Genomic DNA, 15,249 nt, shown 5'->3' with positions numbered 1-15,249 from the left:
GTCCTTTATTGACACGATACAGTAATCTATAGGCTACAGGTCCGGTAAGAAAGTGCAAACAAGTTCTATACTGGGCCGATACAGTATTACTACAGTTGCCGGCACGATGCCATTACCCAACCGGTATTTGTACCTTTAACATTCCCTAATCGGGCCGGTATAGGGCCAATGCGGTGTTATATCGGGTCCCTTTATTGGCACGATACAGTAATCTATACAGGCCCGGTAAAAAAGTGCAAACAAGTTCTATACTGGGCCGATACAGTATTACTACAGTTGCCGGCACGATGCCATTACCCAACCGGTATTTCTACCTTACACCCTCGTTCTGGCCTGTACAATGCCATTAGGCTACTCAGCGAATATCACTATACGATGCCAATACTGGGCCAGGGCAATGCCATTTATCTGCCTGTACCTGTAAAAGATACCATGCCTGCGCCTACACCATGCCAATACCTACAAATGTACAGGCATATACAATGCCATTACGAAGCCTGCATCAGTAACCCTAACCCGTACTTTCAAACAGAAACAAGAAAATTCTTATGTGAAAATTTATTGAACATATGAGCAATCGATGGTTCGTCTTTTCCGTCCCCCTTCGCGGTCATTAAAATTTCGCATCCAAATACTGATACATTTTTCTATGGCACTTTCAGTGGCACCATCCAAGTTCGGTGTTCGCATAACAGCACCTGTAAAAGCAGATACTTTATTGTCTCAGAATAAGTAATGTTTACAGAATCATGCATCAAAACCATTATTACTCAGTCCAGCCGTGATGGCGTGAGAAGTGCGACATGGAACTTGTCGTAGAAAGGCGTACTTTGCTACTGCTGACGACGCCCACTCACCTTAAAAGCAAGGTGTTTAGAAGGCATGACAGTGTCAGTGTTAACGGAAGTCTTTCACGCAAAGAAATCTCTTGTTCAGCAGATTCTCTCTGAGAACACTGTATCGTGTTGGCAAATGTTGATGTGTTTTCTTGGCAGTAGGTTTGCTGTTGATTTGAAACTAGAAAGGCATCAGAATGTTTCTGAGCAATATCTAATGAGCGAGCTTGATTACAAATAGCATCGAGGGTAATGGTCTCTTCTCTAATATTTTCCAAGAGTCTTTGACGTATTGATGCAGACAATATCCCTGATATAAAAGCGTCACGAATCGCTTCATTGCGGCAAACTTCCGCGGTTACGGCTTTATAATTGCAATCTCGAGATAGCCGCTTCAAGTTTAATACGTAATCATCTAATGACTGTTCTGCCTGTTGTTTGCACGTCATTAGCAAATGTCTGGCAAATATGAGATTATTTGGTTTCACGTATAATCTTTCTAAAGTTCTTATTGCAAGGTCATAAGTATTACATTCACTGATGTAATCGTAAACATCCTTATCAACGTGGGCGATCAAACATCGCAGTTTATCGTCATCACTGATCTCTGGTTCAGCTGGAAATGCTGCAAGAAAATTCGCGAATGTTCGATGCCAATGTTTCCACTCTTTACTAGCTTGACTAGAGTTGGGATCAGCGCTGAACAAACTGGGCTTTATAAACTTGCTATCCATCTTCAATTAGTTTGTTAAATTGTCGTGAACTAATACATACTTTATTACGCAAGCTTATATTAGCTTTAACAAACTAAATGGAACATCCAAATAAATATAAACAAATGAATTAAGCTTAGTACTTCAGACAATAAGATTATCAACCTGAACCGCACCTCAACATAACAAGCAAGTAAACAGAGTGGGAGCACCAACTGAAAAGTTGCGTTGGCCAAAGGCATTATGCGTGGAACGCGGCCAGAGTTTCTACTGTAGCAATAGCATACAACGCAAATTACACGACAAACAGCTAAACTCGACTGCAAGCTTTCTCAAAAATTTTCTTTCTCTCTCTCTCTCTCTCTCTCTCTACCACGCACGAAAGTAGCCACCTTACTTAACTCGCACGCGAAGTGTGTTCCCGTTAGTAGTAAACTGAAAACCAGTGATGCCAGGTTGGTTTTTGAAAACAAGCAAGTGAATCTAAAAAACAAGCCCAAAACAGCCAAATCAACACAAAAACAAGCCCAATAATTTGCAACCAAACTGTAGCTACAGTGTACAGTGTTGCCTTTACCAAACTGTACTACGTGTCAATATCAACTGTACTGTGCCAACACCTTACCAAACTGTACTGTACCATTGCAACACCGGATTGCCATTATAAACTGTAGGCCTACAGGTTTGCCTTTACCACACAGTACTGTGCCAACACCGGATTGCCCTTACACAAACTGTACACTTTTGCCGTTACACAAACTGTACTGTGCCAGTAGGCTACCGGATTGCCCTTACACAAACTGTACAGTTTTGCCATTACCAAACTGTACTGTGCCAATACCGGATTGCCCTTACATGAACTGTACAGTTTTGCCATTACCACACAGTACTGTGCCAGTACTGGATTGCCCTTACACAAACTGTACAGTTTTGCCATTACCAAACTGTACTGTGCCAATACCGGATTGCCCTTACACAAACTGTACAGTTTTGCCATTACCAAACTGTACTGTGCCAATACCGGATTGCCCTTACACAAACTGTACAGTTTTGCCATTAACACACAGTACTGTGCCAGTACTGGGTTGCCCTTACACAAACTGTACAGCTTTGCCATTACACAAACTGTACTGTGGCAATACTGGATTGCCCTTACACAAACTGTACAGTTTTGCCATTACCAAACTGTACTGTGCCAATACCGGATTGCCCTTACACAAACTGTACAGTTTTGCCATTACCACACAGTACTGTGCCAGTACTGGGTTGCCCTTACACAAATTGTACAGTTTTGCCATTACCAAACTGTACTGTGCCAATACCGGATTGCCCTTACACAAACTGTACAGTTTTGCCATTACCAAACTGTACTGTGCCAATACCGGATTGCCCTTACACAAACTGTACAGTTTTGCCATTACCACACAGTACTGTGCCAGTACTGGGTTGCCCTTACACAAACTGTACAGTTTTGCCATTACCAAACTTTACTGTGCCAATACCGGATTGCCCTTACACAAACTGTACAGTTTTGCCATTACCAAACTGTACTGTGCCAATACCGGATTGCCCTTACACAAACTGTACAGTTTTGCCATTACCAAACTGTACTGTGCCAATACCGGATTGCCCTTACATGAACTGTACAGTTTTGCCATTACCAAACTGTACTGTGCCAGTACTGGATTGCCCTTACACAAACTGTACAGTTTTGCCATTACCAAACTGTACTGTGCCAATACCGGATTGCCCTTACATGAACTGTACAGTTTTGCCATTACCAAACTGTACTGTGCCAATACTGGATTGCCCTTACACCAACTGTACAGTTTTGCCATTACCAAACTGTACTGTGCCAATACCGCATTGCCCTTACACAAACTGTACAGTTTTGCCCTTACAACATTGTATCGGCCCGATACATGCTTTGTATCGGACAAACTGTACCATTTTGCCGATACAATACTGTACGTTGCCGGTATTGGCCCGATACAGTGCGAACGTTACCGATACACCCGATACACGCCGACACAAATACAGTATTGGCCCAATACTGTGATGTTTGCTGGGTAACAACCTTTGTTGACAATGGATGTTGCTGTCTGCTTTGGAAGAAGGAAGTAATTGGCACAGTCTTTCAGAGTAGCACCATCCTTCACCAGCTTATGAAAGCAGATTTCTTACTCACACCACAGATTCTTGATGTTCTGTCACATCCGGTGTAGGCATGTAGAAAAAGTAACTGGAAAAATGGTTCTTCACCCATCACCATTTTCAGTTCGTTTATATCACACACTTTGTCAGCATTTGCCTTGTCCGAACGGAAATATAGATCTTTGTTTGTTTGTTGCGAGTAATGAAGAAGCAAGAACAACAGATTTGTGTCTTCTCCAATCAACGTTTGTCGAGTGTGGCAGTGCACTAAGAACAGCAGCCGTCACAATCGGAACATCAGCATCCCCTGGGGCATTGGTCACTTCGCAGCCTTTACTCCGAAGTGTTTCACCGATCAGGTCGATCATTTCATGTTTGTTCATATCCCTCGAGAGATACTCATCCTTTTTTCCACCAAACACCGTCTCTTCCGTAAAGATGATGGCTGCATGCAAATTCTTACCACCCATCTGGTGTGTGTTGTCCTTGATTGTCGGTCCTCCTAGGTACCCGTCAAAACAACCGTTGCCCTTTGATAACGCTGAGTCGTGAATTCAGCATATGATTGTGCAATGGAGCCATAGGTTTCTCTCCTCTTCCGTGGTAGTCGCTGTAGTAGTGAACCTCCATCTATGACGTAGCCTAGTGTTGAGGTTTTGGTGGAGTGGCTCCTATGGATTCACGAATTTCCCGAACTGCCTTGGTTGCATAGTTTGTGATAGCATTTGCAAGTTGAGGCTTATCAGGCTTCCGAAGCACTTTCCTTGCTTCAAAAAGTGCTGGAGGGAACGGGCTCAGTTCATACTTCAAGATATCTTCGAGAGATAAGACTCCTAGTTGTGAAACAACTAGGAAACCTTGAAAAAGCAAACCTGGGTCAATCGTTCCTTCAGATGTCACCTTCACCGATGAGATGTTTCCAAATGTCTTGGCTTTATCCTTCCGCTTAAAAGATATTGAGAAAACAGTCTGTCCAATCATTTTGTCCACAATGTTCCTTCCGACTGATTCGAATTCATGTACATTAACGTCATCCTCGGCCACAACACCATTCATAATATTCCTCAGGGTTTGATCCTGAGAAAAAGTTACATAACCAGCCAGTGATGTCTTCAGCTTTTCAAGATCAGAACTGTCTCTCTGAACCCTAGCCTGTGTTGCTTCCTTGTGTTGTTCGCTTGTTGTGTAGGGGAGTTTATTGAATTCCTGCATGTCATAGTTGTACGCAGACGTGATTGGATTCGACATTGTCCACAAGGATCGTTGTTCTTCGGTCATGCCGGTTCCACGCGTTAAACCTTCCGACGTCTTTACCGATCTCATCAGGGTCTATTCAATCTAACTAGGTCTGAGCAGAGACCTGCCCAAAACTGATTAGAGCGACGGATAACATGGTACCTTTGTTGAAACCTTTGAGATAACTCTGGGTGTCAGTTCGGGAGTTAGTATATTTTTTGGATGTAATAATTGTAATAGTGAGCAGATTTTAGGTAATTGAAGTGCCCTGTATATCGATGGGGTTGGTGTAACGTTTACGACAGTCTATGTGTACTTTTCGACCAGCTGTCACAACAATGTTCTCCCCTTTATTAATACTGGCAGCACTAATCCCATCAGCACCCTTTTGACGCAGTAGGCTATACTGGAGGTTTCTGAAGCTTGAATTTCCTTGTCACAGATCGGGCAGAGGTCTTCGTAAGAAATCGTGTCCATACCTGAAAAAAAAAGAATAAGAATATAATTATAGGTTATGGTTATGCATTCAACATTGATTCTTAAAGTCGTTTCCTCTTTACTCAGGCTACGTCAACAAATTCATAAGTAAAGCAAAAATATATGAACAGGAGGCCTACATACCATTTTCTTGTGACGTCGAACGCAGGTGAAAATGCAAACGTTAAGTAAAATCCTCAAATGAAGGCCTAACTTTTAAACATGTCAAAAATATTTTTTCTCCTAGATTTTTACTATGTTATTCTTGATAATAAATACTAAAAAAAAGCTTTGAAAAACCTTTTGTAGGAATTTTTTTGATTCAAACCAGTGGTTCCCAACCTTTTTTGGTGACGGGGCCGAATTTCAAACTTCAGAGTACGTATGGAGTCGCATGAAAACACTCAAGTAATTAACGTGTGCTTTAGCGGATAGCCTATGTGTGCTTTAAGCGTGCTTTGTGCTAATTGGTATTGGTTGCAAATTATTGGGCTTGTCTTTGTGTTGATTTGCCTGTTTTGGGCTTGTTTCTTAGATTCACTTTCTTGTTTTCAAAAAAACAACCTGACATCACTGTGTAAGATGTAAAATGAAAATTGCACTGACAATGCAACCTCTACGACACAACGACAATACAGTTTGTAAACAATTTTGACTTCGCAAACAATTTTGACAAGTCATAAAATAATCGCCCTAGTTATTATAAATAGATTTTTTTGTGGGATTTTCAGGGGTCAACGAGAGCCGCAAGAAGGCTAGCTTGGAGCCGCATGCGGCTCTAAGAGCCGCGGTTGGGAATCACTGGTTCAAACCATATATTTCATTGACCCTACTATATTGGCAGACCGGCTTCGAAATTATAGCACAAGTGCCAAAATGGACTTCAATCTTTGATAAATTAAAAGTAGTTTATAACTTTGTTTTCTGAACAAAAAACGTGATATATTTGAGTTTAGATATACAACCTAACCTTTGGCTCAGTTTTTTTTGCACGAGAATTCTGTAACAATTAGCAGAAAACTCGTGATCATGGCGAAGTGTCGATCTCGTAACATAGATTATGCCCTTTTTAGATAGTTTCTGCTTGTTTTTGCTTGACATGCTGTATCTCTACAAGCGAAACCCTGGAAAAGATGTTGAAGAACAATGAGAAGGAGATAAAAGTAGAGATATTTGCAATCCTCCAGACGCTTTGTTGCACTTTGTGAAAGTATGGAGACTCGTACCATTTCTAACTCTCTTTTTTATACAAAAGTGAAATGGCTGTCGAGAAGACGTGTTCTTTTTACGCCTTTTGGAGTGAGAAAAGAAGCAAAACAATCTTTGCAAGAAACCAACTACTGTATTCACTCATTAAACTTATTTTGGATGAAATATGTATGATTGAGCTTCCATACTTAATATACTGTATTTTGTTATTTGAGCGAGTTTATCACGGTTCTATAGGTATTTTGTATCAATGTTTTCATGCTGAAAAACGAAACAGATTCTTTAGAAAGAAGTTACCTCTTTGGGATAAGCCAGTGCCGGAAAGAAGCGTATGCTACAGATGTTTCCAAAGTAGGCTACCATAGACAGATGATTTATAACAACCTGGTAGGATTGAATTGAATAATTTAAAAACAATACATAAATCTAACCAGTGCCTGATGTCTTAGGGTATTTCCGGCTCTGTGCAGAATATGCTTTGCGGCCCCAATGACAATGATCCAATTCAGTAGCGTAGCTAAGTATTTTGCAAAGGGGGAAGAAGTTGACGGCCGGCGGGCAAGCCTGACGGCGTGTTCGCCGATGGCGACACCCAGCGGTGGGGGTTTGGGGGTCTCTCCCAGAAAATTCTAAAAATATAAACAGACGATTGATATCAAATATAACAAAATAACAACATATTAAATTCCAACGTTTTCAGTACGATTTTCTGCTCTCGTTAAGAAAGAACTTGATTTATCTAAACCTTGGCATGCGGTCGGTGTGCAGCTTTTTGTGCGGCCCGCGAACACAATTCCTGCATGTCGAAATTTCCAGTGGAAAATCCACAGATGTTATAATCCCCCTATACCTTCATCTACCTGCGTTTTACACAAATGCATTAACCGCAATCTCGCACATCGTCAAAGTACATTCAGGGATAACAACTTCTTTTTACGGCTCGTAACGACAAAGTCTTGCGTTGAAGTTTGCTGTTTGTTACTGGTATAAACTTTCGAAATCAGTTGTAAGTCAGCTGCTTACTTATCTATTTAGTCGAGTGAAGTAATTTATTAAAAGTAAGTGTCAAAAAAAAAGAAAAAAAAACAGAGTTGAATTCTACAGTATTTGGGAAAAGGCATTTTTTGCCAATAACAATGCTAAGCCACAGTGTTTGATGGTGTGCTTGCAAGTCATATCCGTTCTGAGGGAATTTAATTTCAAAAACGTTGCATTGAAAATGTGCGCCATGTTCTATAGCACATAGCTCACATTTGCGAAAACACTTTCTTAATTCTAAAGTGATTGATAAGCGATACACTGGACAGAATGGTTGATGAAACCCTGGCTGCCTGTTTACGTCGGTCGATCACCAAATTTTAAGTAGAAATTGACAATACCCAAAAGGAAGAAACCATAATTTGTTTTGCTATTTGGTTGGTGTGCTCTGTATTGTATCTGCTTTACTAGCTGAAAATCTTCTTTCAATCACAGATATGCTGACATTAAATTTTTATGCAGCCTGTAAAGTTTTCCTCCAACCTTCATGTGGCTTTTCATTCTCGCAGTCTTGGTCCACCTTGATCTAAACAAAACTAAGAATAAAAATATCCGCAAAATGATAATAATAAATAACTAAAATTAATTACAATCTGCACTGAGCTAAGTAAGACAAGCTAAGACAGCTAAGACAAGATAGCAAGGGTGAATAACTTAAAAAAATCAATCAAATTCACTTCACTGTATGAAACAAACGTAATTTAGCACAAATGTAATTTGCCGAAAACGTTCTAATTAGATATTTTGTTAAATTTATGTATTGTTTTTGAAGAATCCAATTCAATTTTATCGGGTTGTTATAAATCATCCGTCTATGGTAGCCTACTTTGGAAACATCTGTAGCATACGTTTCTTTTTTGTATATACTCGCTTATCCCAGAGAGGTAACAGTTCTTTAGGAATTTGTTTTGCTCCTCAGTATTAAAACATTGATACAAAATACCTATAGAGTCATGATAAGCTCGTTCAAATGACAAAATATTACTATGAACAATGGAAGCTCAATCATATATATCTTATCCAAAGTGAGTTTAATGAGTGAATAGTTGGCTTCTTGCAAGCACTTGTTTGCTTCTTTTCTGAGTCCAAAAGGCGTAAAAAGGACACGTCTTCTGCACAGCCTTTTCACTTTTGTATGAAAAAAAAGTTAGAAATGGTGCGAGTCCATACTTTCACAACGTGCAACAAAGCGTCTAGAGGATTGCAAATATCTGTATTTTATGTCCTTTACATTGTTCTTCAACATCTTTTCCCACAGTGAGGGTTTAGCTTGTAGAGATGCAGTATGTCAAGCAAAAACTGGCAGAAACAATCCAAAAAGTGCATAATCTACAAGTTACAAGATCGACACTTCGCCATAATCACGAGGGTTTCTGCTCATTGATTGCAAAATTCTCGTGCAAAGAACCTGACCCAAAGGTTAGGTTGTATACCTAAACTCAAGTATATCACTTTTTTTGTTCAGAAAAACAAAGTTTTAAACTACCTTTAATTGATCAAAAATTGAAGTCCATTTTGGCACTTGTGCTATATAATTTCGAAGCCGGTCTGCCAATACGTCTGGTAGCAGCACAAGATATTTCTTCCTCTTTTATTGTTCCACTTGATTGCAAGCATTGACTGCCTCTTGCATGAAAAGTTTCTAAGCTTCTCTGTTGTTTGCTTTGTGCATTAAGTGTATGTTGGTGTTAGTTTTGTCGGTTTGTGGTTTAAGTAAGTTAATCTTTGTCTGCCTTGGGCACGCTTCCCTTCAATTTTTCCTGTGAGAGAGTGATGTTCTAATTTTCCTTTTAATTCTTCTTCTATTTTATCTTGTGAACGTGAAATCAGTAATTTTGAATGATTGGAGATTCAGTTACTTTATGGACACTGTCATCACAAATGGTTAAACGACTTGAGGCATTTGAAATGTGGATTTATAGAAGAATGCTTAAAATTTCATGGAAGGATAAAATCACAAACAAAGATGTACTATCCAGAATACAAACCAACATGGAAGTTCTACAAACAATTAAATCAAGAAAATTGAAATATTTTGACCACATGATTCGCAATAATTCTATTCAAACACAACTACTAGAAGGAAAAATGAACGGCAAACGAAATAGGGGCAGACCACCAAGAATTTGGACTAATGATATTGAAGACTGGTCAGGACTTAACTACAAAACTGCAAAAGAAAAAGCTCAAAACAGAGAAACTTGGCGTCTCATTGCCTCCAACCCTCGACGAGAGGAAGGAACTTAATGATGATGATGATGATGGAGATTCAGTGGTAATTTTAGAAGTTTGGTTTCTCGTAATCATTGTTTCAAAGAGAAATAAAGTAACAAAGTAGGCGACATTTAGTCTTGACTTTGTGATCTACATCAGCCCCCCAAGTATCATCAATGAAGGCTCGCTAGTTAGTTTAGACCCGTGTACCATGCAGCCTATGGAAGGGTATGCATTGAATGTTTCAAATGTTATAAACTGAAGAAAGTATTCTAGCTAGTTTAAAGTTAAAGTGCGTTTATATAACTTTGTTGGGTTAATTTAAACCTAAGTATGCTTTGGCGAGAGTAATTAAAACTATAATCTAGTTTAAAGAAAGCTTAGAGCGTAGAGTTTATTTTTCTCACTTTTTTCCTGTGACTGTTGACATTGCAACACTGTTTTCGAAATGTGTGGAAATCCACTGACTAATTGCCTACAGTAATTTCACAGCTCAAGTTTTGAACAAAGAATCTCTTGATAAGCGTCATTTCTCGTGATCTGCGTCCTGACAGTTTTTTTTTAGAAACGTTCGGTTTTTTCTTCTTTCTTTGATTGATTTACAGTTGAGTTCGGAAAACGTTAATTTTCTATACTGTACAGTAAATACAGAAGAAAATAAGTAACACAGCCTTTTTTATTTTGTTGCTATTTGTGAAGCAAATACGGTAGCCTACTAATGATAATAATGATAATAACCATGGTGATTGGAAATTCAAAATCCAAACCAATGCTTTGGGTTTATCTGTGACCAAATGTTTCTTCATATATGATTTAATGAAAAGTAGCATAGTTTGACTATCGGCAAAGAGACATTTTCAAGTTAAAATAAATTCATCATGGTCAACCGATAATTCAGAGAATCGAAGTAAAGCCTAAAGAAAAATAAAGATAAAACGAGCGTACCTAGTCGTAAACATGTTGAGTTTGCCTGATGGTTTAATGTTCTGCATATACTTTATACTTAATATATTGTATAAAGACACCACCACCCCAGACAGCAAATTGTTCTGCATATACTTTGCATTTAGACCGAGAGCCTGCGACAGAAGATTTCACCTCATAAGGTACAAAAGGTTTGACCCCTTGAAGTTACTGGGGTCAAACATGTCACTAACAAAAAGTATGGAAGATTGACCCTACCGGATGGGTCTGGACCCTGGAGTCTCCTAAAAAGCCCCAAAAGGGGGTTATTTCACCCCATAGGGTACATAGACCAAACTTGGTCAAAACGAAATTTTATGTCAGGACATCACAAAAATATCAAATCTAACAATATTTTCGGGTGGAAAGGTGATGTAAGACTCCCCCCAAAGTGACCCCCCAAGGGGTTAATTTCACCCCACAAGGTACATGAACCAAAGTTGGTCAAAACTAAGTATTATGTCAGGACATTACAAAAATATCAAATCTAACAATATTTTCGGGTGGAAAGGTGATGTAAGATGCCTTCAAAGTGACCCCTTAATATGACCCCCTCGGAAGGTTTACTTCCCCCCATAAAGTACATGGACCAAACTTGGTCAAAACGAAGTCTTATGTCAGGACCTCACAAAAATATCAAATCTAACAATATTTTCGGGTGGAAAGATGATGGAAAACCCCCCAAAGTGACCCCCAGACTACATAACAAAGAATCACACTCCTAAGCTTGATACATGATACAATTGATACATGCTACATTGATACATGATTTAATCCAAAGTAGCATAGTTGTACTATCCGCAGAGACATTTTCAAGTTAAAATAAATTCATCATAGTTAACCGATAATTCAGCGAATCGAAGTAAAGCCGAAAGAAAAATAAATATAGCCTAACGAGCGTACCTATTCGTAAATATCTTGAGTTTGCTGGGAAGAAATCTGAAAACAAGTGGTCGAGTCTATAAACAAAAATTACTTTAAAAGTAAATGAAAAACGTTTTACCGACACGTGTGATGACGACGCAATCCTTCACCTTTGTGTCCTAGACTCAGTTGACAAAACTGATACTTTTTAGATTGATTTACCATCTGTATATGTTAAACCAACATTAAAATGATTTTTCTATCTGACAACTGCATTTGAAGGAAGTCAAGGTCATTCACATAGGATGAGTATCAATTCATAAAGTTTATTTCATCACAACTTCGCACACTCGGTTCAATGTACAGAACAATAGCAGAATATATAACGCGTTACTTTCATTCATGTTAAAGCTAAAGCGTGGAATTACCGGAAATGCAATGCGGATATCATAGGTGAGATATCCCACGGGTATGAACTTATTAAGCTTTTCGCGCATCAAAAGGAGATCTTTTAGCATTACAGTACTTACGAAGACAAAAAGGGCCAAGAAGATTCTTTAATTTATTGTTCCCTGAACGTTATGAATGCAGAGTCACCAGTTGCTTTCCAGATAAATAAATTAGAAACACGAGCGACAATTGGAGTAGTTGAAACCGCTCTATTGTACTCAGTAGCATTGACAGAGGGATCGAGGGGTTACTTCTGGACCCGGGCCCGAGATGATTTTAGGGGCCTGTAACCTTTACAAGGGGCCCGGTAACTTGAGGGCTTAACTTGGGGCTGGAGGATCTTGACTTGAGGCCCAAATTATTCTCTTAAAGCCCCTGATTGTATTGTCAGCCCTACATATACTTCACATTGCGTAACTAAAATGATCATATCAGCGAAAGTTGGAAACTTTTCTCTCACACAAACATTTCGGTCTTAAGTCATACTTCCGATTGTGAAGGTATTGTTATCAACTTCATTATACCTCATGGCGTGCTGTCAGAAGTCTGGAACTATTTCTGCAGACGACACAAGCAGCGTTTCTTTTTAGTAATATCATGAAGAATGGCACCACCAAGTTTTGTTTCAGCTACACAATTAGACAACAGACAAAATCATAGGCTTTCAGACATAGAGTTGCTTTTACAGGAAATGAGTTGAAAATTCAATAACTTTATAGCTGATGCTTTTAAAGATTCAAAGTCAGTGTTTCGAAATAAAAGGGTCGATCAAACGCCTCGTGATAAGTCAAAAATTTAGTTTTGCTATTTTACTTTTTTAACAGCAGAGGATGTTAGTCTGATCTCAATTGTATGCTAGTAATAAATGCAACTTCACAGCTGCTGCATGAAAAGCTACAATTTAATCAGGGTAAATAAGATAATTTTGCTGCGGCTCTTTTTAACACTTTGTATGTAATCACCTTTAAAATGAAGGAATATAGAAAAAAAGCTGAAGTTGGAACTGATTTAGTTTAAAATTAAGTTTAACCTTAAAAAACTACAGTAGCTTAAATGTTTTTTTTTGTAGGTAACAGCTTTTTTACAGTAAAATATTTTTTAAGTTGTCTTGGAGATTTTTGCTTCAGTCATACGTTGACGCTTCTACAAACGAATTTCAAATAGTGACTGACATAATTTTATACTAGGGTGGGGGGGGGGAGTAATTTTAATTTCAACTTTAGCCATAATTTTAGAATAGGCTACAACAGGACATTCTAAGACCTCTGAAAATAATGTTGACATTTTCCTCAAAAAAACCCCCATACCCTGAAAATTACTTTTCGCGTCAAATTGCTTTGTATTGCATTGACGTCAATTTTTGTTTATGGCATGTAAAGTTTGAATATTATTTGCTACTGTACTAAAACACTTCAGGTATGTTGCAAGACCGCCGCAAAGAGTTTTTCTGGGTTTGGTTTCATTGTAAAACACAGAAAAAAATGGTCATTTTGCTTTGTGCGTATGACTACGCGCATGCGCACAAAGCCTACCGAAAGTACAGATATTATGCATTGATAAAATAGAGAATTGGATACCACTTTAAATTGATCCAAGGGTATTGTATAGCTTTTGCCACACAAGAATGGCTCCTTAAAGTGCCTCTGACAGGTAAATAAATTCGCTAAATTTACCTAAGATACCAAAAAGATGACACTAACAAACTTCCCTGACCAACAAATCGTAAAAAATATCAACAGGCTACTAAGTTACACACTTGCAAACTTTCGTTGACATCGGCGAATCTGGCACTCATTCAATTGCGAAAATAAAAACGGCAACACCGCTGTGACGTCACAGTAAGCGGGAAGGATACATTTTGTCTCTGTGATGACTTGGTAAAGTATGGTACGGCTACTGCAAAACGTGAATGTGTGGGGCTCTGTTGGTCTAAAGCATGTGCAAATTAAGAATTACCGAAATGAAAAAGTGAACTTATTATTACTATCAGGTTTCGATCAAATAGGTTGAGTTTACTTTTATCAAACAGCATCTTAATTCAATTGAAATTGCAGTTTCATAGGGCTACAATTTTCATACTTTTTTATTTGTCCTAATCTGGCTATAGCCATTTGCAGTGTAACAACAGTATTTCACAAACAGTACCTTTAATTTATGATTGAGGCAATGCCTACAAATTGCTGTTTATGTGACATTGTCAGTGACAAAGACCGTGTGCTTTCTTTTCCCACTTTCCCACAAAACAAGGTACTGAGAAGAAACTGGTCAAAGTTTTCTTCAAGTGTTCGAAAGTGGGATGGGCCATACAAAACTAGTCGTATATGTTCACTTCACTGAAGATGATTTTGTTAATAGGCCTACCACTCAAGTAAAAATGCCTACAGGCATATGTTGGAGTGTATACTACAAGGTGATGCTCTCGGAAGCAACAATCGGATTGTGATGCCGTCATGCATTGTTTGGCGAATCCGAAACAATTTTCCAGATCCAGATGGCCGTTACACAGGATTTCAATGGCCAACTGAAGGCACATTATGAGAGAGAGAGAGAGAACTTTTATTTATTTTTGAATAGTGATGATGAATTAAATATGAATGATGATTCGTACGATTTCTTCATTTTTCACTTCAAGTATATTTTAGGTTTTGTAAGAACGTATCCAGTACAGTTTTATTAAACTGCAAAAAACAATAAATCTTCGAAAAAAGCAACCGCTTGTACCAACTCCGACCAAACTGTGATCCACCAATTACATCTAAGAAGCGTTTGTTTCATCCGTCGCTAACGACGTCCACTTAGGATGACGTAATACCACCAAAGTCGTCCCAGAGCAGTGAAATATGGAGTTTCGCCTGTGGTGGCGCTGCGGAGCAGTCGTTTTATTAAATTACGCTCTAACCAGTTGAGCTACGAGGTTAAGATTAAAAGGTTCGCTAAGTGTAATTCTGCGCTAGGAAATGCTTTAAAAAGTTACTATACTTGGATCCAACCTGTCAGGGGCACTTTAAGTACACCTATCATCCTTACAAAAGCAGAATTTTGAACCTCCTTTGATAAGATAGCCTAGATATGTAGGCTAGTCACTAACGAAGCAA

At 38.7% G+C, this 15,249-nt stretch overlaps 1 protein-coding gene across 1 annotated transcript; it reads right to left on the bottom strand.

Moving 5' to 3' along the window:
* Positions 1-4,345: 4,345 nt before the first annotated feature.
* Positions 4,346-4,981, bottom strand: LOC145773876 (uncharacterized). The gene has a single exon (XM_082584999.1). It carries the CDS (start codon positions 4,979-4,981, stop codon positions 4,346-4,348), a length of 636 nt encoding a protein of 211 aa, XP_082441125.1.
* Between the last annotated feature and the right edge of the window lie 10,268 nt (positions 4,982-15,249).

This window comes from Aplidium turbinatum, chromosome 7 (genome assembly GCF_918807975.1).
Source record: "Aplidium turbinatum chromosome 7, kaAplTurb1.1, whole genome shotgun sequence".
Classification (NCBI taxonomy): domain Eukaryota; kingdom Metazoa; phylum Chordata; class Ascidiacea; order Aplousobranchia; family Polyclinidae; genus Aplidium; species Aplidium turbinatum.
This window is presented reverse-complemented; position numbering and strand designations above follow the sequence as displayed.

What these genes read in the sequence shown, in the direction of transcription:
- LOC145773876 (XM_082584999.1), bottom strand. Translation starts at nt 4,981, where the DNA reads ATGACCGAAGAACAACGATCCTTGTGGACAATGTCGAATCCAATCACG.